Source organism: Apus apus, chromosome 14, assembly GCF_020740795.1.
Source record: "Apus apus isolate bApuApu2 chromosome 14, bApuApu2.pri.cur, whole genome shotgun sequence".
Classification (NCBI taxonomy): Eukaryota; Metazoa; Chordata; class Aves; order Apodiformes; family Apodidae; genus Apus; species Apus apus.
Window position 1 is genome coordinate 4,042,402 of NC_067295.1, and position 27,102 is coordinate 4,069,503.

The 27,102-nt window shown below is 44.3% G+C and overlaps 1 protein-coding gene across 1 annotated transcript; it reads left to right on the forward strand.

Moving 5' to 3' along the window:
* Positions 1–6,145: 6,145 nt before the first annotated feature.
* LOC127390429 (cytochrome P450 3A9-like) lies at positions 6,146–17,708 on the forward strand. Its single transcript, XM_051632067.1, has 13 exons — positions 6,146–6,279; positions 9,074–9,167; positions 9,564–9,616; positions 10,743–10,842; positions 11,452–11,565; positions 11,834–11,922; positions 12,647–12,795; positions 13,793–13,920; positions 14,521–14,605; positions 14,997–15,157; positions 15,679–15,905; positions 16,705–16,867; positions 17,087–17,708. Exons 1-13 carry the CDS (start codon positions 6,209–6,211, stop codon positions 17,183–17,185), a joined length of 1,533 nt encoding a protein of 510 aa, XP_051488027.1. The 5' UTR covers positions 6,146–6,208; the 3' UTR covers positions 17,186–17,708.
* Positions 17,709–27,102: the final 9,394 nt, after the last annotated feature.

Here is a 27,102-nt window from a genome sequence, read left to right on the forward strand (position 1 = left end):
AGCACACCAAGCTATTTTCCAAAATACACTTCTCTCTAAATTAAAAGAGCAGCAGGAACAAGCTACAAAGCTGGAGGCAGCACAAGAGTCCTTGCTGAGGAGATAACCTCTGCACTCCTCAAAGTGCTGGAGACGTTTAGGGCTGGAGATGCCCTGATGTGCTAAGCCAAGTGTTTCTGCAAGGTGCTTCCTGCCAGGGAGGAGAGCTGGAACTAGAGGGGCATAAAATTGCACAGAAGCACAGAAAGCTCCGATAAAAGTCCCCTGGTTTGGAGAAACTAGATGTCTGGTTTCTAGGGACTGGTGGAAACTTTTCCAGTGGGACACGTCTTCTCCCACAGCTCCGTTAAGGATTTCCAGGCTCAGCGATTTGAATCCCATTACATCGATTAGCAACTGGTTAAACATTCAGTCAGATAAACTGCACGGGCAAATCAAGCAGTGAGAGATGTTTTTACACACAAACCTGAGACCAGAACTTGTGACGTCCCAAAGGACTTAATCATACAAGTTCCTGAGTTCAGATAAGCCAGTTCCAGGGACTCTCTGACCTGGGTTCATGCTACTAGATTCTTAAAATTCATTTGCCCTCTCAGATTCATTTCCAACCTGCAACAGATATGATGGGATGACACAATTTTCTTTTTCTTTCTTTCTTTTGGTGTTTGTTTTGTTTTAGTGGCTTTTTTGATGGCTTACCTACATCTCGACACAAACGCATACTAAAAAACACTTCTCACAGAGTGATTCTTAAAAAACAGCTTGTAGAGCTGTGATGACCTAAATGCCCATGCATTTTTCTCACATTAGATAATTTGAGGGACTGGCTCTCAAAGTAATCCTATTTACTTGTAACAAAATGGAAAAAAAACTACTGAATGAAGACATGAGGTTATTCCTGCTTTAGGCACAATCTCATGCAGTGATTTGCATAACTAAAACCTGCTCTGGGTGTACAGTTTGATTTGTCACCTTTTGAAAACCCGTTGTTCCCAAAGAGCCAAGTGTGCTGACTTCACGGGGTTGTGACACACCAAAGCAGAAGTCTGTTCCAGCAGTGACGTGAGCAGACACTTCGTGGGATGACTTTACCAAAATTATGGTGTAACAAAGCAGCAATCACACACAACTGCCCCATCTAGAAACCCCCGCTAAGCTTTTCAGGAAAGAACATAATCAAAGAATGATTTGGGTTAGAAGGGCCCTTAGTGATCATCTAATTGCAACACCCCTGCATGGGCAGGGACACCTCCCACCAGACCGGGTTGCTCCAAGCCCCATCCAACCTGGCCTTGAACACTTCCAGGGATGGAGCTTTCACAAGCTCCCTGAGAAACCTGTGCCAGTGTCTCATCACCCTCACACTAAAGAATTTCCTCCTGATGTCTAACCTAAATATCCCCTCTTCCATTTCCCCTTGTCCTTTCACTACAAGCTCTTGTCAAAAGCCTCTCCCCAGCTTTCCTGCAGCCCCTTCAGGTTATGAAGTCTCCCTGGAGCCTTCTCTTCTTCAGGCTGAATAACCCCAACCCTCAGCCTGTGATGATCTTACACCTTGTATTAGAAATATATCTCTTTTAGTTTATATTTGCCTTGGCTTGTTCCTGCTCCCCTGGGGGATGTAGCCCCATCTTTCATTGCACTGCAGGTAAGAAGTCACGTGCAGAGCCAGCAGGATGCTTTATTTTTTCTTAACTCATTCTATAAGGTTAGAGTGAGAGAGAATCCCAAACAGAAATCTGTATTCCATTGGGCAAAAGAATGTGGTGCTCAGAGTTAATTAGCTAGCCAGACAGAATATTGCTTTTGTAGCTGTCATTCCTTTGAATGAAAAGGAATATAATGATAAGTTGTAAAGATTATGAAGAAAGTTTGCTATGTATCAGGGATATTACTTTAACAACAACAGAAAAAAAACAACAAAAGAACCAAAAAAACCCAACCATCAGCAAAATGTCCTAGTTTCTGTGTAGTTCCAAAGCTCAGTATATGGAACAAAACATCCAGGGGAATTAATTACTCTTTTGTTGAGGTTTTTTTGTGAGGGTTTTAAATCCCAGGGAAAGCTCTGTGCAGGAGGGTATCAGTCATCTATACACAGAACTACATAAAGTATCATTAAGGACCCCTCCAAATACATTGATTTTTTATCCAGCAGCAGAGTATCAATATTTTAACCACTGACAAGAAGATGTAGCCTTCATTAAGAAGTATTTTCCTGTGGGTAACTGAACCACTGCATAGCAAGGAAAATAAATAGTTGCCTCCCCACATCTTCTGTCTGTGCAGAAAGTGAACTCCTCACACTGCTCTGGCAGAAGAGTTGGTCAGAAATTTAAAGTATTGCTCCCTCCTCCCACCAGCAACGGACTTATCAACCCCCACGTTACATTATCTGAGCTTTTTTGCTTTCAACTTCATGGTGGGAAGACTCCTGAGCTTCCCAGGCCAAGACTGTGCTCATTTCCAGCCTTGCATTCATTCATGCCTGGGTTATACCCACTTGTCCCCCTGCCAGCATCCTAATTGGATTAAATAGCTTTTCTACCTGGCATTTTTTCTCACAGCAACCACCTTCCAGCTCAGCTAGCATTTAGCTTGGCTAAACAAACAAAGGTTTTGGGAAGCATGTCTCCAAGGGGCCTAGAAAAGCCACTAATGTCTTGGACTCCCCAAATTGGATCCCAGTGAGACGCTATGTTCCAGCACTGGGCAGCTCCAAATCGGGCACAGAAACAAGGAGCACCTCCATCCCAGGAGATGGATCATGGCCATGACATAGAACAGTATACCTTGAACTATAAAGTAATTAGGTTGTTTTTTTTCTCCCCCTCCTATCTGCTTGGTTTATTCTAAGCATCCTTTTCAGTGTAGCTGTTCAGCCAGTTGAGTATAAGTCTCCTGGCATACAACTGGCTGATAATATTAGCTCCATTAACTGAAAAAGGAGGTTAGACACAGTCTACATTGAAGGCCTTAAGATCTTCCACTGGTTTGTTTCATTAATTTGTCCTCTTGGAAAAAAAACCCCACAAACCTTAATTATAAACCTATTTATATTTATAGTTCCACCTGTGTTAAACTGAACAGATGTATTTCATTCAGCCCAAGGTAATTTTACTCTTCACTGATCTCCTGGAATATCTTAAGATTATTTATCAACACCGAAGTGAAACCAGTTTCACATCTTGCCAGTTGGGTGTTTCTCCAGTGCAGAAATCTACTGCCTCCCATACAAAGGTTGTCTGAGCTCTGCATGATTAGTAGCATTTTTTACAATCCATATCTACAGAGTTTAAAGTACCCCACAATGATGCAACTCCCCAGCAATGTTTATACCCCAAGGAGCACTTCAAAGTCTCTACTACAACCAGTCCAGCCCTGGGAATCTAAAATAAATTCCCTGAAGTATCTTAGGGAAACCATGAAACGTATTCAAAAGTGATTTAGACCAAACGATCCAGGTTCATCCAGCCTGGCCCTCCCACACAGTCCTTCTCATCATGAACACCAAATGTTACCCACAGTGGCTTTTGGGGTTTTAGTTGCCAATAGCTCTCTCTCTTCTGAAGTGCTCTTTTTTCTCCACACTCATGCCTCAGTCATAATTGCTGTCCTACAGTGTTTTTCTTATCCTGCATTATTTGCTTTCACAACAGAAATACATGTTCTTCCATTTTACTGCCCAGCCCCCAGTCACTAGTATACAAGAAATCCCTCCTGCTCATCCCACCTTGTTCACAGCCTAGATCAGGAGAACTCCTTTCATCACACTGCAAATAACAAGGTGTCATTTTGCTTCCTTAAAGCCATTAATCCATTAATCTGAGCTACTTAGAGGCATTAGAACTGGAAAAGCAGCTCAGTTCTCATCTGAATTTGCTGCAAACTTTGCCTTCCTAAACCTCTCACCCTCAACCTGTGGCTGTCCTCGGAGTGTGTTGGCAATGACAAGGAGGAGTGTTGCATATCCACCATGCACTGCATGTCATGTGTGACATTGTCACCCATGAATGAGACTAGCTGTGCCACTAGCAGTGTGTTCCTATGGGTATAGTGGCACCTCCAGCTGGGCTGGCACCTTCTCCTTGCATCTCGCTGAGGAGGGGCTGTTTACAAGGGTGTGTAGAGACAGGACAAGGGGCAACGACTTTAAACTAGAGCAGGGCAGATTTAGATTAGTACAATGAGAGTGGTAAAGTACTGGAACAGGTTGCCCAGAGAGGTGGTGGAGGCCCCATCCCTGGAAACATTCAAGGTCAGGCTTAACGAGGCTCTGAACAACCTGATCTAGTAAAAACGGTCTCTAGATGATCTTTCAAGGTCCCTTCCAACCCCATACCCCTGAGCAGTGTGTGTTTGCTCCAATGTCTGGGATGGTGGGCACACCAAAACCTGGGATGGGATGCAGTGCCCTTCAAAATGTCCAGGAAAAGCAGACAACACACCTTTTGCCCATGGTGGTGTTTGAAATCATAGGCACAGTCCATTTGGTAGAGACCCCAATGCAAAACCAGCCACAAGACTATCTGTTTTTTTTTCTTAAGTTTCCCAAGAGACTATTCTTACCCATAAATATTACTCAAACAGGACAAGGAATGAAGCTCACTTTTACCATGAAACCAGAGCTCTACAGCAATCCTGTTTCATAAATAAACGGAATGAACCTGTTTCCCAACATGGTGAGTCAGAAAAAATTTGTTCCCAGTGAATTCAGATTTCAAGGTTACATCAAAAATTGCAAAGAGGAACCCTGGATAAACCATCCCTGCATTCACAAGTTCCTGAGTGGGAAAGCACTTATTTAATCACATGCTCCTTCCACATCTCTGAATCAAGCGAGGTAGGACCTGACACAGGCCTGTATTACTGCGTCATGAACTTGCCTGTTCATTTCAAACTAAAGTAGACTGTGTTTATTACAAAATAAGCTGCAACTGAGTTGTCTCTGAAGGTCAGAGCCAAGATCAGGCAAAGGTGAAATGAGATAAAAATGCTGCTGAGGTAAGTCAGATGATGACGTTCAGAATGTGTCTTGTACCACCATGTGGACTGTGTCCACTTGTCAGTCAACCCAGCATCAGTCACAGCAATGTCCTGGGAGACACAAGGCATTCAATGTGCTCAACGTTTGTAACACCCAGTTATTTGCACCCAGTAAACTCCCTTTTGAAGATGGCAGCTCTGGCAACAAGAAGGGAATTGCTCATTCTAGAGTTCTGAAAGAAGCCCTAGCACATATCCATGCAAACCAGGGAGCCTCCTGCCCTACCATTATGACGTCTAAACACAAGCAGCACAGCTTTCTCCACCATCATAATCTACTCTTAGCACATCCATAACTCTAGGATGCAATTTCTTCTCCTCACCATCCTTACAGGAAAATCATTTATATATATATTTGTATATATATATTATATATATATATTTGTGTTTTCCCTTTTGCTTGTGTCTTCTTACCAACTGCAGCAGAAGGGCAGGACCTGCTTTTATTCAGGAACCATGAGCTGGTGTTTTGGAACTGGTGGTACTTTAACTGCTTGCAGTTGTGGAACGACAGCATTTCTCTTACAAAACAACTGGCTACAAGCCAGCAGACAAAGTGGACTTCCAAAGCCTTCTTAAGGGACAAATTCCTGCTGCTGTCAGAAGCTGTTCTGGATCCACCACAGGCAGAAGTGGGCAGTGCCTGCTTTCCACAGCACATCCAGAAAGTAAGACATTTTAAACAAAACCTTAAATTCTGCCAAAGTCAATTCAGCTGCCAGGAAAGGTCTTGTCGTACAATATATAAATAACCTTTTCACTTCACTTCCCCTTTGGTAAACCAACTCTGACACCAGCTTTGGGACTTACCTTTTCATTGTAACTTGGTTTTATTTATTTTGGTGTAAGAGCCCAGGAGCATAACTCAATAAGAACTCAGTTATTACTTATTATTATAACAGAGAAACTAGCTGAAATGCCAGGCAACGCATGTATTAAATGATTTGACCCTTAGACAGCTCAGCCAGGCACCAATCTGTGCTTTTCAGATTAGCATGTTTTGCTACCTTTGCCTTCCACTCCTCCTCCTTCATGACAGGACAGCCCCTAAAATCCAGTGATTGGACATAAAAGATTGCACACTGTGAAACACGCCTATTTCCCACAGACTTGGGACAAATACATCAGGACAGAACTCAAAGCCAACCAGAGAAGAACCATAATGAACCTTCTTCCCTACTTCTCCACGGAGACCTGGGCTCTTTTGCTTATTTTTATAGCCCTCCTGTTAACGTGAGTAAAATATTCTTTACTGATTCTTCATTCATGCCACTTCCCTGTTCTTGCTGTTGTTAATTTTCACACAGCTAGTCTGCCAAAGAGCAAACAGGTAGGTGTGACTTCCAGATTTCCAGCCTCTAATGAGGCTCTGGGCAATAGCAGAGGAATCTAAAGACTGGACAGATGCATGATCTTGCTCCAAGGTTTGGAGTGTTTTCCTGCACTGTTTGTCATCTTGCTGCTAAGCATCAAAGCAATGATGGACTAATAATGGTGCCAGGCATTTGCTACCAGCAGTGTGCTGGTTGCAGTGAGGATCCTGATCCCTTAGGTTGTTTTCCACAGAAAATACAGCCTAAGGAATGCTGTGCCTCCCTGGCTGAGGTTGCTCTGTGGAGGGGAGCAAGCAGGAGGTGACCCTACTGCATGACCTGCAGAGGTGGAGCACGGCAGAAAGGCACTAGAAAGAGAGGATTCACAGGGTCAGTTCTTGCTCTTCCTGACACCTCCCATGGTGCCCAAGGAAGACACTCCATGCAGGGGCACCTGGAGGGATACTCTGCAGAAAGGAGATTTGCCACACTCCTGCAGGGACAGCATCCCATGCCTGTTCCCACAGCCCACCCTTGCTGGGGAAGAAATTAAGCCCAAGGCAAGGTCACTGCTCTGCTCCTGGCTTTCCAGGCAGAAGTGTAGCCTGCTGCTTCAGAGGAGCTCTGCTAGTGAGAAAATGCTTTTGGCCACTTTGCTGATGCTGTTGGGCACTGCAGTGTAGCAGGGCTGGCTGCAAACCCCCCTCTGCTGGGACATACAGCATCTCTGCTGGCAGCCCCTGCCAACAAGGTTGGGCTGACAAACCTTGTAGTATTGACAAGCCCTTAGGCAAAGACTGCATGTTGCTAGCCATAAACTTTAATGATTAATGTGGTGCATACAAGCACAATCCATTTGTCTGCCCTGGCAAAGCTCCAGCCACAGCGGTTCAGTAAGCTCTGAAACTTCTAGCCCTGGTTGTTTGTTTTGGGGTGTTTTTTTTTTTGTTTGTTTGGTTTTTTTTACCTCTTTCCTTTTACTGGGATCACTCAAAAGCCTGTTTGGGGCAGGCTCTTAAAAAAAACCACCAACAAACCAAACAACCCCAAATCCCACCCTCATTATTGACCTAGACCTTCATGTTTCAATAACTCTGGGGCTACCCAAGGTTGCTGGTTCCCAGGCTCCCACCTTCTGTGGCCACTTGCAAATTTGTTGTGGCAAAAGGGACAAATCCCAGATCTTCATGCTCTGATACCTGGACTAAAATAGAAATTTTACTGCCCGTTAGCACAGATCTTTGTGCTCTCATACCTGAGCTAAAACAGAAATTCCACTGCCCATTAGCACTGGGATGCTGTTCAGATGCTTCTTGTTCAACTGGGGCAACATTGTTCCAGTTCACACATGAAGGAGTACCAGGCATTTCTGGTTCACTTCCATGGTGAGAAGTAATTATTACTCTCTGGCTTTACACTGAATGGTCTTTCTCAGCCTGCAGAAAACCGTGTCACGTTTTAGTCATAAAAGCATTAGATGGTGTTTTCCTGGCCACATTTCAAATGGATTAAGCCCAGCCTACGTTCCTATAGTGTTTCTGGGATTTGTAACCAGCCCAGCCTGGCGTTTCCCAGTCCTCCTGCAGCCCTGCCTGCCCATAAATGTTACAAATGAGAATTCACAAACATTTTATACCTTGTACTGAATTAACCTTTGACAAAAATGTTAAACATTGGCAAACTGAGCTCTGGGAAACCTTCCACACCTGGAAGCACCCATTCCCTGATTTTCGCCTACTCTGTTTGGACCACACGATGAGGGTTTCTGTGCTCTGGCAGCACCTGCTCTGGGGAAACTGATCCTGTTTGGGGTTCCCCAGATTTAGAAAATATTACTAATTGCAAGGCAAATCCCTTAAGTCTCAGCCTAGACTCTGGTTTTTCAGGAAAGCATCCCCAAGATGATGGCTAAGGCACCACTATTACGTGGCCCAAAGACGATCTCTGATAACATCCCTCTGCCAAACCTTAACAGTTTTACATCCCTTCTGGAACGAACCTCTCACTTGGGAAGCTGCAGCTACCAACTAAAAACAAATATTTTGAGGAGCTCTTTCAACACAGCCAAAGACAAGCTTCAAAGGGCTGCAGCTCAGACCCTTGTTGAGAAACAAAAGGCCCTCAAGGTAGAAGTAATAACTTTACAGCTGCCAAAAAGGGTGCTTTGGAGAAAAGAAATCTGCAAAGCTGTCAATAAAGTCTAAAGAGAAAACCATAAAGACAAGACTTCCTGACGCACCATCGAGCTAACACCAGGCCAAGGGGAGGGAGAACAATACATTAAATTAAAGCACAGCTTGACAAAAGCCCTGTTTGGGACATCACTTCTGGCAATACTTTGATTTCTCTTCAATAAAAACATGCAAGCTTGGTTTTCCTTCTTCTAGCTCCCTTTCCTGCCTCTCCTTTGGTTGGCAGTGAGCTCCTCTTTTGACTTTTGCTAAAAGCTTTAAGGTCCTGTCTCCACCGAAGGACCTGTGTCTTTAGGAGACAGCTGCTTTGCCATCAGAGTCATCTCTCTGAAACACTCTGTGGCAGCAACAAGCCTGGCCATGATTATCAAGCAGTTTTTATAGGGCAATTTTCTTTTGGGCCAATTTTTTCAGCTCCCAGACCAAGCTCCTCCTTCGAGCCAAAGGGACATTGCTGCAGTCCCTGAGTTTTGGAGCACTGGCAGCCACGGTGATGTAGCACTAGTCTTTTGTGTCCCATAGGTATGGAACCTGGCCATTCGGTTTGTTCAAGAAATTGGGTATTCCTGGGCCAAGACCTCTGCCATTCTTTGGGACGTGCCTGGAATACCGCAAAGTAAGTTATTGAAGCCTTCCTGGCTCCAGAACTATCTGCCTTTGCTTGGACAGCTGCAGCTGAACAGATACATGGGGATGATAAGTTATCTCCACATGCCAAGCTCTGTTCCAACACACAGGGTGTGCAAAGGCCAGTACGTGGGCTAAGGATTCACTAACTCACACCTCGGGGCCCTGCCCTCACAGCATCTCCAAACAAGCACTCGTGGGTAGCTGATTGAATGAGCAAACAACTCACTCACAAGCATGATACACGTTTCTGTTGTCCTTCATGATGTTTTTAGAGATAAGAATTAGGAAGGCAGTTCACAGATATCCCTCCCGAGCCACAATCTCCAACATCATCCCCTCTGCTGCATCCTCCCTGAGATAATTTAAAAATTACTTTCCACAGGGTTTCCTGGAGTTTGACAATGCATGTTTCCAGAAATATGGGAAAATCTGGGGGTAAGTATGAAATGGTGATATCTTCTTAAGGTAAAATCAGAATCCATACAAAGGCGGGAAAAAAAAAAAAAAAATCATTAGGAAAGCTCCATTTTCTGAACCTGCAGCCCTGACAGTCCCAGCAGGACAAGTACAGCAATGACAGGACATTTGTGGTGGCTTTCCATTACAGCCTGGTGGCTGCTGGGCTGTGCCACTCCCACGCTACATGGAAATTGCTTTGACCTATACTCTGAAAACTGTTTTAAAGCTGATACCAAAAGTCCCTTCACCTGCTCCTAACAAAATGAGAAGCAAAACTACTGTTTACTTAAGGGAGAAACTAGAACTGGGATGTCAGGTTCCTCTGGTTTACCAACAGCAGAGGAATGTGAGTGCCTCCCAATACTGAGAGAAGAAGCTGATCTGAACTCTCCTGACTTCCTTGTGCTGCTGGTCCTACCTGCTGTGGTGGGAGCTGGTGCAGCTCTCATTGCTCTGCTCTGGACATTTCCCATGGCTTTTATCATTGCTGCTGTAACCTGGGCTACAGACCTGCATATCCTCTATCATGTGTCCAGCAACTTTAAAAAATGAAATCTGGAAAAGGTATATTTACATAAATGGGGAGAGAGCTTAAATCTGCTTCATCTACATCTGTTCCAGGAAAGTGTTCAGAACTGGCAGCTTAAAAAAACAAAACCAAGGATCGAGTTTCATCTCCAAGGAAATTTCAGTGCTGTCAGCCCAAGTCTCCAGGCACCCAACGCAAGAGCCTAGAAGGGGTTGAACAAGTTTCCTTCTAATATTGTAATGTGTTTAAGAGCCTGGAAAAACACAGGGAGTCAGGGGAGAAAGTGAAGACACTTGCTTCATTTAGTATGTGGTCCTTTGAGCAACTGAGCCCTGCTCATGTCCCAGAGATTTGGAAGGTGTTTAACCCCCTTTATCATTTACCAGATCAGATGGGAGAAGGCCTGGAGTCCTTTTCCATCTCTAATTTCTCCATTTCTGCAGTTAGGCATCTGCAGAACAGCAAAGCTGGTGATAGAGGAGCACTTGTCAAACATTTTTTTGTGGGCATTAGCCAACCGAGCCTTGCACTTCAACTATCTGGGGTTGTTTATCTGTCTCCTCTTCCTGACAGGTTTTATGATGGCAGGCAACCTGTGCTGGCTGTCATGGATCCCCAGATCATCAAAACTGTGCTGGTGAAAGAGTGTTACTCCACCTTTACCAACAGGAGGGTAAGAGCAGAAGCATTGTGATATCCCAGAGAGTCCAGAAAACAAAGGGAAGGAGACAAGCATGCCGAGCATCCAGCAGGGTTCCCGCAGGGGACAAGTGACTGCACTACAGGGATTACTGTAAATGGCCACTGCATGTCACTGTTCTCCTGCCTTACAGCCTGGGGACCGCAGAGTCAGCCTGGCAGAGGAAGCTGTTCCCTGCCTATCAGACAAATTCTGCTCTCACACCTACATTTATATATATGGATGAATTTGAATCTGTGTGAGCATGCAGGAATCTGCACTGCTCCAGCAAGCACAAGTGCCTCCAGCTGGGACACAGGCTCTGGGTGACAGGGTTAGGTGTTAGTGCACGTGTACAGATAGGTATGTTGGGCTTGTTGGGTTACTTGTTCTGGACATGGAAATGGCATCTCACAGCTGGTTTTCTGCAGGAAAGAGGGCTATTTATGTGTGTGGATCTTGAGAGAGGCTGTAAGGCCAGAGCCTGTTGGCAGTAGTAATGTCCCTGAAATAGCCTGGACAGGTCTACACACTACATTCCCATCCTCACAAAGAAGCCACTATCTTTTCTGGGGTTAACACCTTGCTTTTTTCCCCTTCCAGCATGTAGACCTAGCAGGGGTGCTGCAAAATGCTGTCTCATTAGCTGAAGATGAACAGTGGAAGCGGATTCGGACTGTGCTCTCTCCAACCTTCACCAGTGGGAAACTAAAGGAGGTAAACCACAGAAGACCATAAGAAATTCAGTAGACAGTGATTCCAGGCTGATATTGTCACAGGGGTCTGATTTCCTTAGGCAGAGTCTGGCAGCTTAGCTGGCCTGTTTAATTTATGCTTAATTTACAACAAAAAAGGCTTAAAATAAAAACTTAGCAGAAAGATCTTACATACAAATATTCATGAAACTCCCTGTAGTCTTCATAAGCCTGTCTGAAAGGAGTAAAATATACTATACTAAAGTGACCATCTCTGGCTTGTGTTACAGATGTTCCCTATAATGAAGCACTACGGGGAAGCTTTGGTGAAAAATGTTCAAAAGCAAGTAGAGAACGACAACTCAATATCTGTAAAGGAGTAAGTAGATGGCAGGAGCAGCAGGCTAAGCAGCAAAGCCTGTTAGCAAGTGCTGCAGTTCAGTCCTTACTGGCAACACAGATCACTTGCTGGGCAAACCAGACCTCTGAAATGAGGAACAGGGTTAAATGAAAAAGCCTGGCTGGAGACACTTAGTGTGGCTCTGTATGTGTCATCCTCATCTGTGCCCTGCAGATGGGCTCTGAAATCTGTGTGTTTCACCCTCAGTATCAAAGCAGAGATGCAGAAAGGGCAGCTGCACATCAGTCACACAACAGCAAAGCTCTCCCCTACCAAAAACCCCATAAGGAGAGGGTTTGGATAGTTTGTGCCACTGTAGGTACCCATGCTGGGTTGAACAAGACCATTTTCATGACATGTTTGAAGCAGAGCGTGCTACCACCCCTCCATGAGAAGCTAAAATACTCAAGAGCCTCACGCTGTCCTTGCACTAACCTGCCCATGCAGCTACATGCTGATTTAAAATCCTCAGAAAAGCTGTCCAATTTCAAAACCCATGCAGGACTGAAACCAAAACTCTTTAAAAATCTATCCCTTCACTATAAGTGCTTTTCAGTTACCATATATATCCAATTTTCTTTTCAAACCCAGGGCAGGAGGACTTACAAGAATTTATATTTGAATGTCACACAGGCATTAGGAAAAAATACATTCACTTGGTCCCAATATTTAACTACAGTCTATCTTTACCTTCCTTTCTCAGCATCTTTGGAAGCTACAGCATGGATGTTGTCACCAGCACTTCCTTTGGTGTGAACATCGACTCTATGAACAACCCCAAAGACCCCTTTGTCAGAGAGATGAAGAAGCTGGTCAAGTTTGACTTTTTTGACCCACTCTTCATCTTGATATGTAAGTGACTTTTTTTTGTTGGAAAGTGAATTCAGGTGTCAGGGTGAAGTGTGGCTTTAGCAAGCACGTCAGAGACTGGTGGATCCTATGCATTAACCAATCAACTGTTGCTTGGATAACTTCACTAGGCTGGGCTAGAAGTCCTAATGGCTCTTATCTCATTGGTTCCTTGTGGTTAGCTTCATGCTGAAGCTCTGGGAAGGAGTTGGGTAAAAAATTCCTCCACCTTTGGTATCCACAGTGCAAGAAACATGAAGATCCCCATCAATATCCAAATAGGTGCTGAAAAATTAATCTAGGGTTGAAAAGCAATTTCAGCTGTAGAGGGTTGAGGAGGGTGGTGCTATCTGAAATGCCTTTTCTGGAACAGAGTGCTGAGTGGGGACAGTAATTAGATGCCATTTCCTAGCAGTGCAATAGATTAGCAGTGATGGTGATGGACATTAAATCACTTACAACCTTAAATCAATATTAGATACCTTGCTAAAACACGGGGAAAGTGATCTAGGCATGGAGGAGGTTCTGGTGCTTTAGATTTTATGAATCTATACAAGCATTCAAGATAAGTCTCTGATGAAGGAAATGCTCTGAAGGCGACTTGGAAATGCTTGTATGGAAGCAGCACAGCAGTGCTGCTCACCCTGAAAAAAGAAATCAATTCATTCCTGCTGTAGTGTGCACAAGGCACAGCAGTAACCTGTTCTCAGAAAGCAGGACCTTGGAAAAAGAAGGGGGTATATACTTTAATTATCTCTTAAAGCAAAGATTATATCCAGCTCAGTTGTGCCCACTTGACAGAAACTTGGGAGAGGGTTGCATCAGTATCCCAAGGGAAGGAGAAAGAGGAAAAAGGGAAAAACCCAGGCTTTTCCTAGGTGAAGAAATCAAGAAATAATTTCTCAGCAGCATCATTGCTTTCTCAGTAACATTCACAGCTCTGTTATAAGAGGCAGAGTTTGTTTGCAATGTACAATTTTATTCTTCATTTGTTTTCCAGTTGTATTCCCATTCCTTAGTCCTCTTTTGGCTAAGTTCAACGTAAGCTTCTTCCCCAGTGATGCTGTGGATTTCTTCATAAGATCCATCTCCAAAATTAAGCAGGATCGTGAAAAGGAAGCTCACAAGGTAACTGGGTGGGAATTTACCAACAGCTGTGGCAGAAAATACATGGAAGTGAAATGTAATTAGGGTGATGATCTAAAAGGTGAGGCCAAAATCTAATGATTCAACAAAACCTCAAGAGTAAACACTTGATTTTAATACTGTCAGAAAAGCCTCACCCAACCAGTCCTGGCAGAGAAGTAACTGGACTTTGTACACTGGTGATCTGAAGCTAAATCCAGATAAAGCCTTGGTAGCATTGATCTAAATTTGGGTTTACAGAATTTGTACTAAGTGAACAAAGTAAGAGCTCCCTGAAGATGATCAGACAGAGGAAGAGAGAGGTGAGTAAGCAGCACAAGAGCAGCAATTCCCCCTTTCAGGGTTACACCTTCCCCTCTCACTTTTCAAAAACTGAAGCTGAGACACTGCTCTCCCACCCAAGGGCTTCATGAAAGGACAGCTAGGTTTCCAAAATAAAATGTTATGTTTCACTACAAGGAAGGAATCTGCATTATGGGGACACCTTCAGTTTTAAAATTGTGCTAAGGCTACAAAATATGTTTATCTGAGCCCTCCCTGAGCAATCTGTCACCCAAGAAACTCTCTTGCTTTTCTTACCAGGGCAGAGTAGATTTTCTGCAGCTGATGCTCGAGTCCCAGAAATCATCCAATCATGAGAACAATGAAACCAATCACTCATACAAAGGTAACAACATCCAAATACTCATCATGGGAATAGGGACTGTGGGAGCAAGGAGAATACTGGGGAGAGTTTCCCAGAGTAAGGCTCAATGGGTCACCACCATCTCCACTGACCAGCTCCACACAGAAGTTTCTGTCCCTTCTTGCCAGCACTGGGTCGAGGGGAATCTCCAGGACCTTTGCCAGGCAGTAAAACTGCTGTGTCAGCCATTTAGACCTGGAGAATCATCTGGCTCCTCTATCACATGTTTTTTTCCAGACAGATGGCAGAGTAGCTATAAATGTGTTATCAGAAAAGAAGGACAACAAACCTGCCTCAACCCCACCCATTGCTACCTGTTCCTTCCTGAGACTGTCAGCCAAGGCAAATCTCTCCATGTCCTCTCTCCTCACAGCCCTGACCGACTCAGAGATCCTGTCCCAAGCATTCATCTTCATTTTTGCTGGCTATGAGCCCACCAGCAACACACTTAGCTACCTGGCCTATGAACTGGCCACACACCCTGACGTGCAGCAAAAGCTGCTGGAGGAAATTGACACCATTTTACCCAACAAGGTAAGGGGACATGGAGTGATGGCAGAGACCCTCTGACCCTGCTGTCCTCCTCATTCAGTCCAGACAATGAGAAATCTCTCTCTCCTAAACACCCTCCTCCTGGGATCTCCCAACAGCTCTAAGAGACACACAGGTCAGCCCCATAGTGGCTTTATTTTGGCAGCTGAAACCTTCCAGGCCACCACCCTACACAAAGCCATTTGCCAGACTCTTCTCCCGCGCACAAGTGGATGTGGGTTTCCTGGTATTTCCATCACACAGGGATGAAAAAATCATAGAATCCATCAAGGTTGAAAAAGACTTTCAAGATCATCAGGTCCAACTGTCTGCCTTACAACCCCTAACCACTAAACCATCTCCAATGGAACCAATTACACAATTTCTACCTTGCATTTTCTTCCTCAGTTAGTATGAGACACCAGTGGGGGAGAAGGAGTTGGGCACTCTCTGGTCTCAACAGTCATTCTAGGAAAATCCAACATGCCAACATACCTGGTCACCTTTCTCCTGTTGTCCTACAGGCTCCTCTCACCTATGATGCCATGATGCAGTTGGAATATCTTGACATGACAGTAAGTGAAACCCTTCGGCTCTTCCCCCTTGGAGGGCGGCTTGAGAGAGCCTGCAAGAAAGATGTAGAAGTAAATGGAGTGACCATTCCCAAGGGAACTGTTGTCATGATCCCACCCTTCACCCTGCATCGCAGCCCCGAGTACTGGCCAAACCCAGAAGAGTTCAGACCAGAAAGGTACAAAACCAACCAAACCATAATGAAAGGGAATAAATATCATGCTGCTTTTTCTTCATGCAGTAATTAAGTATTAATCTCTGATTAGCTTCCTAATGGAATTCTTCCGATCTTTTTACAAACAATACCAACAAGAAATTGCAGGAAATGTCATTTTAAGAAGAAAATGTGTTTTGTACTTCAAACAGGGTTTCAAACAACATAACCCTGCTGGAAGGCTAACCCTGATACCCCACAAGACTTCGTACAGCTTTTAGGCTGGCTGCCAGGGTGGGTAGCTGGTGAGGTTTGGGAACTACTGGCCTTCTTTCTGCACAGTCTTCAGTGCTGAACCCGTTTCCTTCACCCAGGCTACAAGAATTGATCGTTCCAGAGTTGCCTTCCCTCTTGGTTTTCAAGGAAGTGATAACTTCTCCCTAGTTGGGGTATTTTTATACTTCCTGTCTGCCTCTCATTCCCCACAGGACTGAAGCCATAGGCTGCTCCTGACAAAGATGACTCCTGGTCTCTCTAAACACAAGAGATAAGGAAATATCTGGAATTTTGAGAGAGCATGTAGATTTTCACATTGCTCTCAACTTCTGCTAGTTGGGATGGACAGAATTAAACTCAACATCCCACCTGGGACGAGGGCTCTGACAGCCCTTGATCACTGGGCTACTCAGAGATACCTTAGTGAAAAATCAAACAAGTTTCTGTAGGGCACGAGCAACAGACCTCTGGATAAGTAGCACAGATCTGTAGCTTTTTGGGTTTTGTGCTGCCTTGATTTATTTTCCCCAACTATGCCATTATTCAGGTTCAGTAAGGAAAACAAAGAGACCATAGACCCGTATACGTACCTGCCCTTTGGAGCTGGTCCCAGGAACTGCATCGGGATGCGGTTTGCTCTCCTGACCCTGAAAGTTGCCATCACCATCCTACTCCAACACTTCACCTTCCAGACCTGCAAGGAAACTCCGGTGAGGAGCACGTTATGCTTTGAAACTCACATGTGAAGAGCTTAGTGTCTAGTTTCTCACCACGGGTGCAGACACCAAGAGCTTTGCACTTTCAGGGCAGAAGCTCTTTTGGGCACTGCTGCTCAAGTTATGTCCAAACCACAGCAGAGTTTCCTTTCTTTAATCTCTACTTACTGTATTTGCCCGTCTCTGAGTGTGGTTTTCCTCTTATTATTGCAGATCCCTCTCAAACTGAGTTCAACTGGATTCTTAAAACCAGAAAGACCAATTATTCTGAAGGTGGTGCCCCGCACCAACACGGCTCCTGCAGAGGCATAAAACTCAACCGAGGCTGCAACAGTTCCCTGGTGTCTAATGAGTGCTGTGCTAACAAAGGGATCACTCATCATGGGAAATCTCTCCTACATGTACAGACACAGAAGAGCTGCTCTAATGCTGGAAGCAATTACTACATATTTACTAATAAACATAGCTGTCAGAAATGTAATGTGGATCACTGGGCAGTGACAATTTACAGTCCCCTTAATTTTGATGGCAGAAAACAAGAAATAAATCCAAATGAGAAGCTGATCATCCACTTCTAAGGGGACTTCTCCATCTGGAGAGAGGGAATTACTGTCACATCCAGGAGAAACAAGGTGTGATGGAAATTCAAATTGCCAGACCTTGCCGGGCAGGGTTGGGTGACGTTCTTCTTGGTGCATCGATGCTTGAAATTTCACGTGTTATAGTTGAGCTGATTGGTGTGAGACTATATCCTAGTTACCAAATCCCTCTTGTGCCACGTGTTAATTAAACTAAAGTGTGTACAAATACTGTCATTAAAAATGTTTGAGAGCTACTCTGTGTTGTGTATAGCTGCTGATCGCTTCCTATTTAAAAACCGTATTCAGCCTCAACCCTTGAAATTATCCATGTACATTGCTTTCCACTTAATTTAATTAATCTGATCCTTCATTTAATGCGATAAAACCCTCCCATTTGTACCATATTTTACAAACACTGTAATTCCCACCTCTTAGTTTAAGAGGTTGCCTTCAGTTCAGCACTGGCCAACCCTCTTCCGCACTGGAGCTACAGAGGGTGGGTTGCAAAGAGCAGCAGGAGCAGCTCACAGGAGGTGGTGACAACATTGCAGAAGGGCCAGTGCTCCTGGAGAAACTGTCTGGACACAGCTTGTAGCTGAGCCTTGCCTCTTCCCAGAGCCAGGGACAGAGTTTACACATTGCCTGTGGTGGGACATTAGCCTGCTGGGAGCTGGTTTACTCTTGAACTGCTCCAGAGCTTGCACCCTATGGAATGGTCCTGATGCTGTCACCAAAGGACTTCTGCCATCCCTGACCATATAACCAGGGAATATCAAAAGGCAGGTGGGAGGTTATCCTGGACCCGAATTTCACACACCAGCTAACCCCAGTATGTTGGGCTGGTCCTGCCACCTGCAAACCAAGAAGAATGCTAATAAAATGGTGAAGGTTTTTAGAAGAGTTGTAGACACCTTAACATTCTCCCAGTGTCCTTCACTCCAAGGCAATGTTTTCCCAGTCATGGTCTATAACTTCCTCCCATGGCCACATGCTTTCCTCTCTAGCCAAGTAGATTAAAACTGCATGACCCAAATGCTACAATCCAACATAGCACAAATTTATTGAAGAACTCATGTCCATTCTTTACCAATGATGGCAATTAAGGGGTTTGGGAACAGGGACCCAAAAGTGTGGTGGATCCCTGACTATTGAAAATCCCAGAATCAAAGCTGTCCATTTTTCAGGAAGATAACAGTGACATTCACCAGGCTCCACTTCAAGAGGTAGCAGCTTGTGCCATCCCAAAGGGCAGATAAAACAATTAAAGTGCTCCCTTCTGATTCATCATCTGTGAAAAACTGTTTGTGTTCTGCTATGTACACAGACAGACATCGTTAGACGTGCTGCCAATAAGGCCCTTCCTCAGATTAAACTGTTGCTCCTCTCTAGCAGAGGTTTAAAAACCTTCAGTGGAAGAGTTGGGCCTGTCCTGCTGTTGCAATGCCAGCCAGCTCTGATGGGGAGAGTGCAATGGACCTGGACAGACCAGTTAAACAAGAGCATTTTCCACACACACAGAGTGCCAGGCAAAGCTAAGTCCCAGTTCAAGGAAGAGGAAAGAAAAGTGACACCATTGTGATAGCAACAAGTCACTTGCAGGCCAAGCAGCTGCTTTGACAAAGAAAAGTAATTTTTGTGTCTCATGGGCAAAATCTAATGCCTTCGTGTGGTGCTCAGAACCAGAAAGGGTTAATCCTGCTGTCCCCCAGGACATGCAGACCCTGCCCAGCAAGAGGCATCTCCAGAAATGAAGTCCTTAGTGTAACTGTACAGATCATTCTTCCAAACGTGAAAAATGTGACTAATTCTCCAGCTTCAGCCAATTATGACCTGCCAGGACTATCATAACAGCCCATAAATAATGTGTAACAACATCATGGTTACGAGCCTTCTAAAAGAAAATTAGATCCTCTGTGTCTTAACTCCATAAAATTACTTTGGTTTTAAGGGCTGTCTCCATCATTCCTAGCAGTTTCCATTGCTTCCCTGGCCATCCTAGAAATGGACATGACCTGGCCAGGAGTCTGCTGGTCCCAGTCCCTGTGCATTCTTCAGGTTTGTTTTCACTGGTTTGGCTGCCTCCTCTTCAAACTAAACATATTACTGTTTAACTTGATTTTCAAATGTTTCCTCTTATAAATGAGGTCCACTTTGTCTAGACCTTGCTCATTCCTTTAACTATTTCAACACATCCTTGGCAGGCCTGGGACATGATGTTGTCCCAACATAACTGAGTCTTTGTCACCGGAAAGAGCTTCCAGACACAGTACAAGGTAGAAATGAATTTTGGTGAGATTTAGGTGTCACATCCCTCCTTAAATCCTCCCAAACCCTAAGTAAGAGGGAAAAATTAAAAGAATGAAGAACACCTATGTCATATGAAAAAAAAAAGTGCTTCTCTCAAGGCTTTGACACTCATGTTTCATCAGAGAAGTTCTTGTCAAATGACTGTGCAAGCATAACAGACTCACACCCTGGCCAAACACAAGCACCACTCAGGAAGAGTTCTATAAATATGCAGAAAATATATTCCCCTTAATATAGAAAGGCTTGCTGGGACCTTTCCAAAGGAGATCTATACCCCATGATATGAGAACTGTGATTCTATCAGTCCTGATGAAAGGTGAAGATGGTTGTAAGAGGGGAGTTTTGCTTTCTGTTCCTCACTTAACTACAGCAGGGTAACCATCCACGTTACAGTAACTTCCCTAAATGATGTAATACTTCCAGTTGATTGCAATGATCAAATGGATTTTATGAAAAACAGGTTTCCTGCTTAAAGCAGAGGAATATTTCATGTGCTTCACCAAGTCAGTTATTACGTGTTTCAATACCAGGCTGAGCCCTGACAGATAGAAGAATGGCCTGACTATTACCAGACTAAGTGTCCCTAAAGTATTGAAGCCTTTTGCAATTCTGCCTTGCCTTTAAAGTGAAAAATGAAATATTTCCAGGCTTATTTCACCTGAAGGGAAGAAGAGGCAGTGTTGCTCCTTTTACCTTTCCATCTAGCAAGGCATGGTTTCTCTCCTAACACTCCAGCACCAGAAGTCTACAAGTCAAAAGATGCACAAATGAAAAAGCCCCCATGCAGAATTTGTTTGCTTCCCACAGTCCCTCCTTCCTTTCTCCATTGCCCTGTTGGAAGTAAGAAGTCAGCAAGGAGAGTTACCAGGGTATGAAAGATGGCTTGGAAAAGTGGGAAACATGTAACTGAATTTCTGCACTGACATCACCTTCATCTGCTGTAATAGAGAGAATTAGGCACAGCAAATTTCTCACTGTACAGATATGGAATGTTGAAACCCTGACTATTGCACAAATGTTGACAGGATATTTTATTTACTGCATCATTAAAGGTTAAAAGACTCATTCTCCAGAGGATAAATTTTTTTCAAACACTAATATCAATTAAAGCTAATTTCAGCTCTACCCTAATGATTAACATAAAATATGGAAAAAGCTCCAACAAAGCTTTTCTGCTCATTACTTCAATTCTCTTGTATTGCTCGAGCACTTTATAGGTACTGATGCAGCTTTAGATCACCCATGACACAGTTAATTTTCCCCTCAGAGCTTTATTTTGTGTGTTACTGAACACTTGAAGATGTTGCAAAGATCCACAAAACACCTTTGATGATATGGATCATAGTTTTTATTTAACCAGTTCATAGTTGATGATCAGTAATGTTCTCTACAGGCTTTCCTACATGGCTGGGTACAATGCCTGGGTAAAAATGTATTTTGTTCCACAGCCTACAGCTTCCATATTATATATATATATATATATATATATATAAAAAAAACTTTATATATATATAAAATGTATAAGCACACCCTGATGTATTTCTGCAGTCAGAAGTTTGCAAATGGAGTAGGGAGGGCTCACCTGCCTCTTCTGAACTCAATCCAGTCCAGTGCAGTGCAGCTGGATGCATTTCTCCATCTTTGCCTGGCAAAATACTAATTCCATCAACACTCTATGGAGAGCCCAGGAATATAAGTTACAGTCCACCCCAAGACCATATCAGGGCTTTGTGCAGCCCAGCTGAGAAGGCTCAGGTGCCACACCACAGCTCACCACAGCTCCCCCATCCCAGGGCTCTCCAGCTGGTTTTGCTCTGGAACTGCAGGGCATAGGACTGGAAAACACTTTTGGAAAACACTTTTGGAAAACAGACCACACAGCCCAACTGCCAGCACAGTGAGCAGGGCCTTGTACTAACTTGCCCCAAGCTTGTCTAACCTTTTCAGAACTTGTCTACTTGTATCCTAATTTTAGGGCATTTATTGTTAACAAACACTAATCTGGGATCGATCTGTATCCAAAGGTCACAGAAAAAGCCAGAGGGAAGGTGAGGAGCTATACAGATGCTCCTAAGAAGGTCAGTTGCTGCCACTCAGGCTGCTCTCTGGCAGTAACCACACATCAATCAGCCCACCAGCAGCCTTAGCAACACCTATGGGAGTGAGCAGATGTCTGATGCTCCCAAATAATTTTAACAGACTCCAGTGGAAATCAGCAGGATGTGGAAGTGGAGGACATGCATTTGCAGATTCCCATGCCAAGAGATGAAGTGTTTCCCACTCTGACTGCTGTACTCATGTTCTGTCACACAGAGCTCTGGCTCAGGACTCCATACTGAGCCATGTGCATCTTCTCAGACAGTCACTGAACCCACCATTCTCTTTTTTCATCCCCTTTTCAAGACTGGAGGTGGCTTTCTGCTTCCCCCTCCTGAATTTTCATGTTTAGTTTTTCAATGACTGGAATTAATTTGGCTGGGAGTCCATGAAACAGCTCTCATAAGTGAAAGAGCTACCTAATAAGCTTTTAATGGAAGATATTATTTCTGTTCTTTATATTACATTAAAAGCCAGTCAGGAAATGAAAGCCCAGGAGGGTTAGGTATGTTGGAAACACTCAGCAAGACAGTCTTTTCTTCAGGGAGTTCACAGTCTAAAAGTTGCCCAAAGAAACAGAATGTGCAGCAAACAGACAGCTTGTGCTCTCACAGACTGCGTGAGCACGTGTAGGTATAAACACACACACACACACGGGCACAGATGGACACAAAGAGGGATTTCTAGTTTGTCTTTGGAGAGACCCTCCAAAGCCAGGTCTGATTCCCACCCGGGGAGCGTCTGGGGTGAGGATCTTACTGCCTGTACCCTGGCACTGTGTCTTGACCTGCTCTGCACCACCAAGGTAGGCAACTGCTCTTTGCCAGTGACCCTTAGATACCAAACCCACTGCTGTCTGAGGGTTGGGGTTTTTTTTGGTGTAATTTACATGCAGTTTCTCAGTTTGGGCTCTTCATTAATCCACAACCTGAATTCGAGAAACCTTCTTACCTTCCTAGCGCTCAACTTCTGTGCAAGACCAGCAAGAGCAGTCACAGAAACCTGTTTTCTGGAGGCAGAGCAAAACCGAGCAGTTCCCAGCATCTCCATGGAGGGGCAGTCACACTCAAGTACAGTGACAGGAAAGACAATTAAAATGGGTGAAAAAGAGTACTATACATTTTTGAAACATTGACTTTTGAGTTTAAAATGTCTACCTTTCAAGTCCGGGTTGGCTGAGGGCCCCATATTTAGTTATTGATGTTTTATACCAACTTAAAAATAAAAGAATACTCCTTCTAAGGCAGAAATTTACACTGTCAATCTCATGGAGGACTTCGAAGTGCTAACACTAACTGCCAAGCCTCCAAGTATTTTCAGTCCTTGGACCTGGGCTACTGGAAACCCCACCCTGACACATATGTCCCTAAGCTATGTTGCTAAACCCAGGAGATGGCCCTCAACACATCCAGGCAGAGCTTGAGAGCCAATGTTGTCCTCAGTCATCACTGTCCCAGGACCTGCTGCAGGCCTCGGGGCATCAGAAGGGCCAACACTGCACAGATATTCATACATGGCTTTCATAGCCTCAGGTCTCAGCTTTTGCCAGCAATTAGATTAAAATAAATTCATCCTTGATAGAAGTCCACTGTCCTCTTCTGTGTCCAGGGCAAGAGGTCTTTTGTTGCCATTTCCTTACTAAAAATCTTGATCTCAAGCTTAAATGGATGACAAAGATCTGGCCCAGGAAGTCAGTAATGACCACACCACACACCTTTCCAAAAGCTGTTTTAAACTAGCAAAAGGCAAACTTCAAAATGCCAGAGCATAAATCTTCACAGGGACCCAGCAAGCCCTGAGGTGGAAGCAATGAAGTTCTCACAGTGTGTCAAAAGACAGAAATCTACAGTGGTGCCAGTGGTGCCCAGCAAGAAGCCATCAGAGAGAAGTGGTTGGACCCACTGCTGCTCTAACCAAGCACTAAGGACAGCAAGAAAAATATGAAATTAAAATGCAAGGCCAGAAAACCCAGTGAACAATAACTTCTGGCACTGGTTTATTTTATTATGAAGCCACATCAACTTTGTGTTGGTTTTCTGCCTTCTCTCTGCTGGCTGGCACCAGCTCTAGAGATCTTTGGCTTTTTGCTAAAAGGTTCAGATATTGGTTTCCTTTGGAACACTTGCTCCTTTGTGGGATGATAGAAGCTACCCCCAGGCTCCCTCCCTGTACATGTGCCGCAGCTGCACAGCTTATTATTGGCCACATTTACTAATGAATCTCCAAAATGCTTGGGGTTAACACCTTGGTGGCTCTGCCCACCTCTGTATTGGATCTCAGGTAGCCTTTGAGACCCAGCAGCCAGCCCTGCTGGGCCCCAGGGGAACACCCTGTGCCATAGTTCCTTCCTTAAGCCACAAACAAGGAAAAATCAACCCATCAATCAGCCTCTCCTTGCCTCACTTCTCATATTCCTGCATTGCTCTTTCAGCTGTGGAAGAATATCAGGCCAAACAGCCCTAGACATGTGGCTGAGGGCAGCCCACACATTCCTCTGTCCCAGGGCAGTAATTGCCTGGGCAGAATGACCTCCAAAGCCCTGAGATTTTCCTGACAAATGGCTGCTGAAATTGTTGTCCATTTGAGCATTCATCTTTCATTTGTAACTCCATTTTAAATCCTTTTTTTTTTTTTTTCAGGGTTTGCTGGATTTCAACCAAAATGGCTTTCAGAAATATGGGAAATCTGAGGGTGACTATTTTTCCCAGGCAAAGCCTGTCTCCCGTGGCCTCTAAAGCATCACCAACCAGCTCAGTCAGAGGGTGGGATCCCTGGGAAAGGCCCATCAAAAGAAGCAAACTTAAAAGCACATTATACACTTGTTAACCAGGCCTGCCAGGTGACAACCCCAAGTAGCTCACATTTTATGGCTGCTACTGGAAAATCAGTAATAATAAAAACATGGTTTTGAGATAAGTGAGATCTGAAAGAATTTATAGCTCAGGTGGTTTCTTGGTTAACATTTTGTTGAAGATGCAGGGAAGAGGGATGGCAAGGCAGAGAGCAGCAGCTAAGCCAGCTAGAAAGGATCTGCAGCTTCAAACACATCACAAGCTGTAGGTGGGCTTTTTGAATAAGGAGAAAATTCATTAACTTGATGTCAAAGATCACACAGCATTTAACTATATCCTTAAGTAAAAGATGCTAAGCATTTCTTAGGCCTCCTGGATCTTTCCTTGAAGATCTGCAAAGAAATGTGAAGGAACAGCTCCACTTTTAGCACCATGCTGTGAGATTAGATGCCATCCTGCTCTACGTTCTTTTTTATAGCCAGCTTTCTATTTTTATTCCTGTTCTACTGTGGAAGTGTTTGCTAATAATGTATGATAGGATGCTTTGTCATGAAAAAAACCTTGTATCATTTATCTGCTTCTGAAAAGAAATTCTCAGTACAAATCTAATAAGAGAAAAAAAATCCCATTCTAGCTCCTGTTGGAGGAAAGGGATTGATTTATGGAGAGAGATGAAAAGCACTAAGTATGTATTGCTTGGTAAAATGAGGAATTGTAGAGAACTGTCTTTATGCATTTGAAGGGTGTAAACATCAAAGAGGGAGAGGAGCTATTTAGAGTATTAGGAGAAGGCACATCTAGGAGACAAGAGCTGAAATTAAATGAACATCGTTAACTTAAAAATCATACTTCTGCCTGCAAATCTATTTCCTTGTATTATTACTTGTAGCACTCTGATGAGTATAAATGAAGCTTATAGAAAAAATATCTAATGTATTTTTCATATCTGATCAGAAGACCTTGCTGTAAAGTTTATAAAGCCCAGATCCTGTAGCTATTGCTGAAAACAAGGGAGGAGAGCATCCTTTACATGTACTGCCCCTGCCTTTCTATCACCAGCCAGGGCTGGTCAATATGAGGGGTTACTTCCCCCCCCACCCCTGCTCTCTGCTCCCCACCTGTGTTGGCTCTCTGGGATCTGGGCTTGTTGGAGCTGTGGGTGCAACAGGTTGTACCCCAGTGGATGGATAAGCCCCCAGTCATTAATAACCCTCTGAGCATCCTTGCTCATGGCCTGCAAGAAACCTGTGCATGGTCCTACAGGGTGCCTGATCTTGGCCACCTGGGATTCAGTTAATTGCCTGTTGTCCTGAGCTGAGGCATCAGCAGGAGGAAAAAGCTCCACAGGGAAATAGGGATCTTTGCTCTCATTGAGGCTTTGGACTACACCTCAAAAAGCTGCTGAACATGGCCCAGTGGCTACAGAAACCTCTAGGACACAGTTTTGTTCCTGTTAGCTGAGGGAGGAGCTCCAGTGCCAGACTGTGGGAGGGGATGGTGGCAGTCCTCGGGTGGGCTCCCTCCCAGCTGGACCCTCCATCCCTGCAGGAGCACAGAGCCTGTGGCCCTGGGGGTGCTGGGCAGGCATAGGGATCTGCCTGGCTAATTGGAAGGGTCATGCAGCTGGAGGCTCACAGCTAAAAAATATAATCTGGTTACACAGGACCCTTCAGATTCCTACCAGACAGCCCAGGACAACAGGACCTCTCCACATCCTCACTTCTCAAGAAGCATTTAACAGTCAATTGAAGCTCATGGTGACAGGCGAAGGGAGCAAGGGAGGACTCCCTGCTCCCAGCCTCCCCAGAGAAACCCTCAAATCCTTCCAGAACTACAGATTCCTTTTAAAAAATTCTCTCTGCAGAGTTTTAGTCCCAGGGGGAGTACTGGACTCTGCTCTTGCAGTAGCCATGAAAAGGAAGCAGAGAAGAGACTTTCTGTGCTCCCTCACCCCCTTCACCAGCTGGAAAAGAGCTAAAGCCCAGAGGAACAGAGCAAGTAACCATTTCTGAGTCAGAGCACAGAGGCCATGCAGGCTGAGGCTTTCCAAACAGCCTGATCCCTTCAGGCAGAAACCAATCCATCATTAAACACAGAATTTCATGTGTGTAAATAAAAGAAATAAAAAAACAAGAAGGAAAATCTTTTGCAATAACAAGCTTGCGATGGTAGCCAAGATTCACAGCTACATATGAGATACTTTAAAGCAAACACACATGAACAGACACTCATGTGATGCCTGTGAATGACCAGCTTCAATTTATATTCCTGGTGTTTCCAGGCCTAAAGCATCACACAAGCATTGTCATGAAAAACCTCCAGAAGTAAACAGGAAAGGACAAACCTCTGTTCAATTAAACTGCTTCCTATGCCACCGCCCAGGGCCAACAGGCCCCCATGCTTGTTCATGTCCAAAACCATCAGATCCTGAAGGAACTGAGTTTCTGATGTA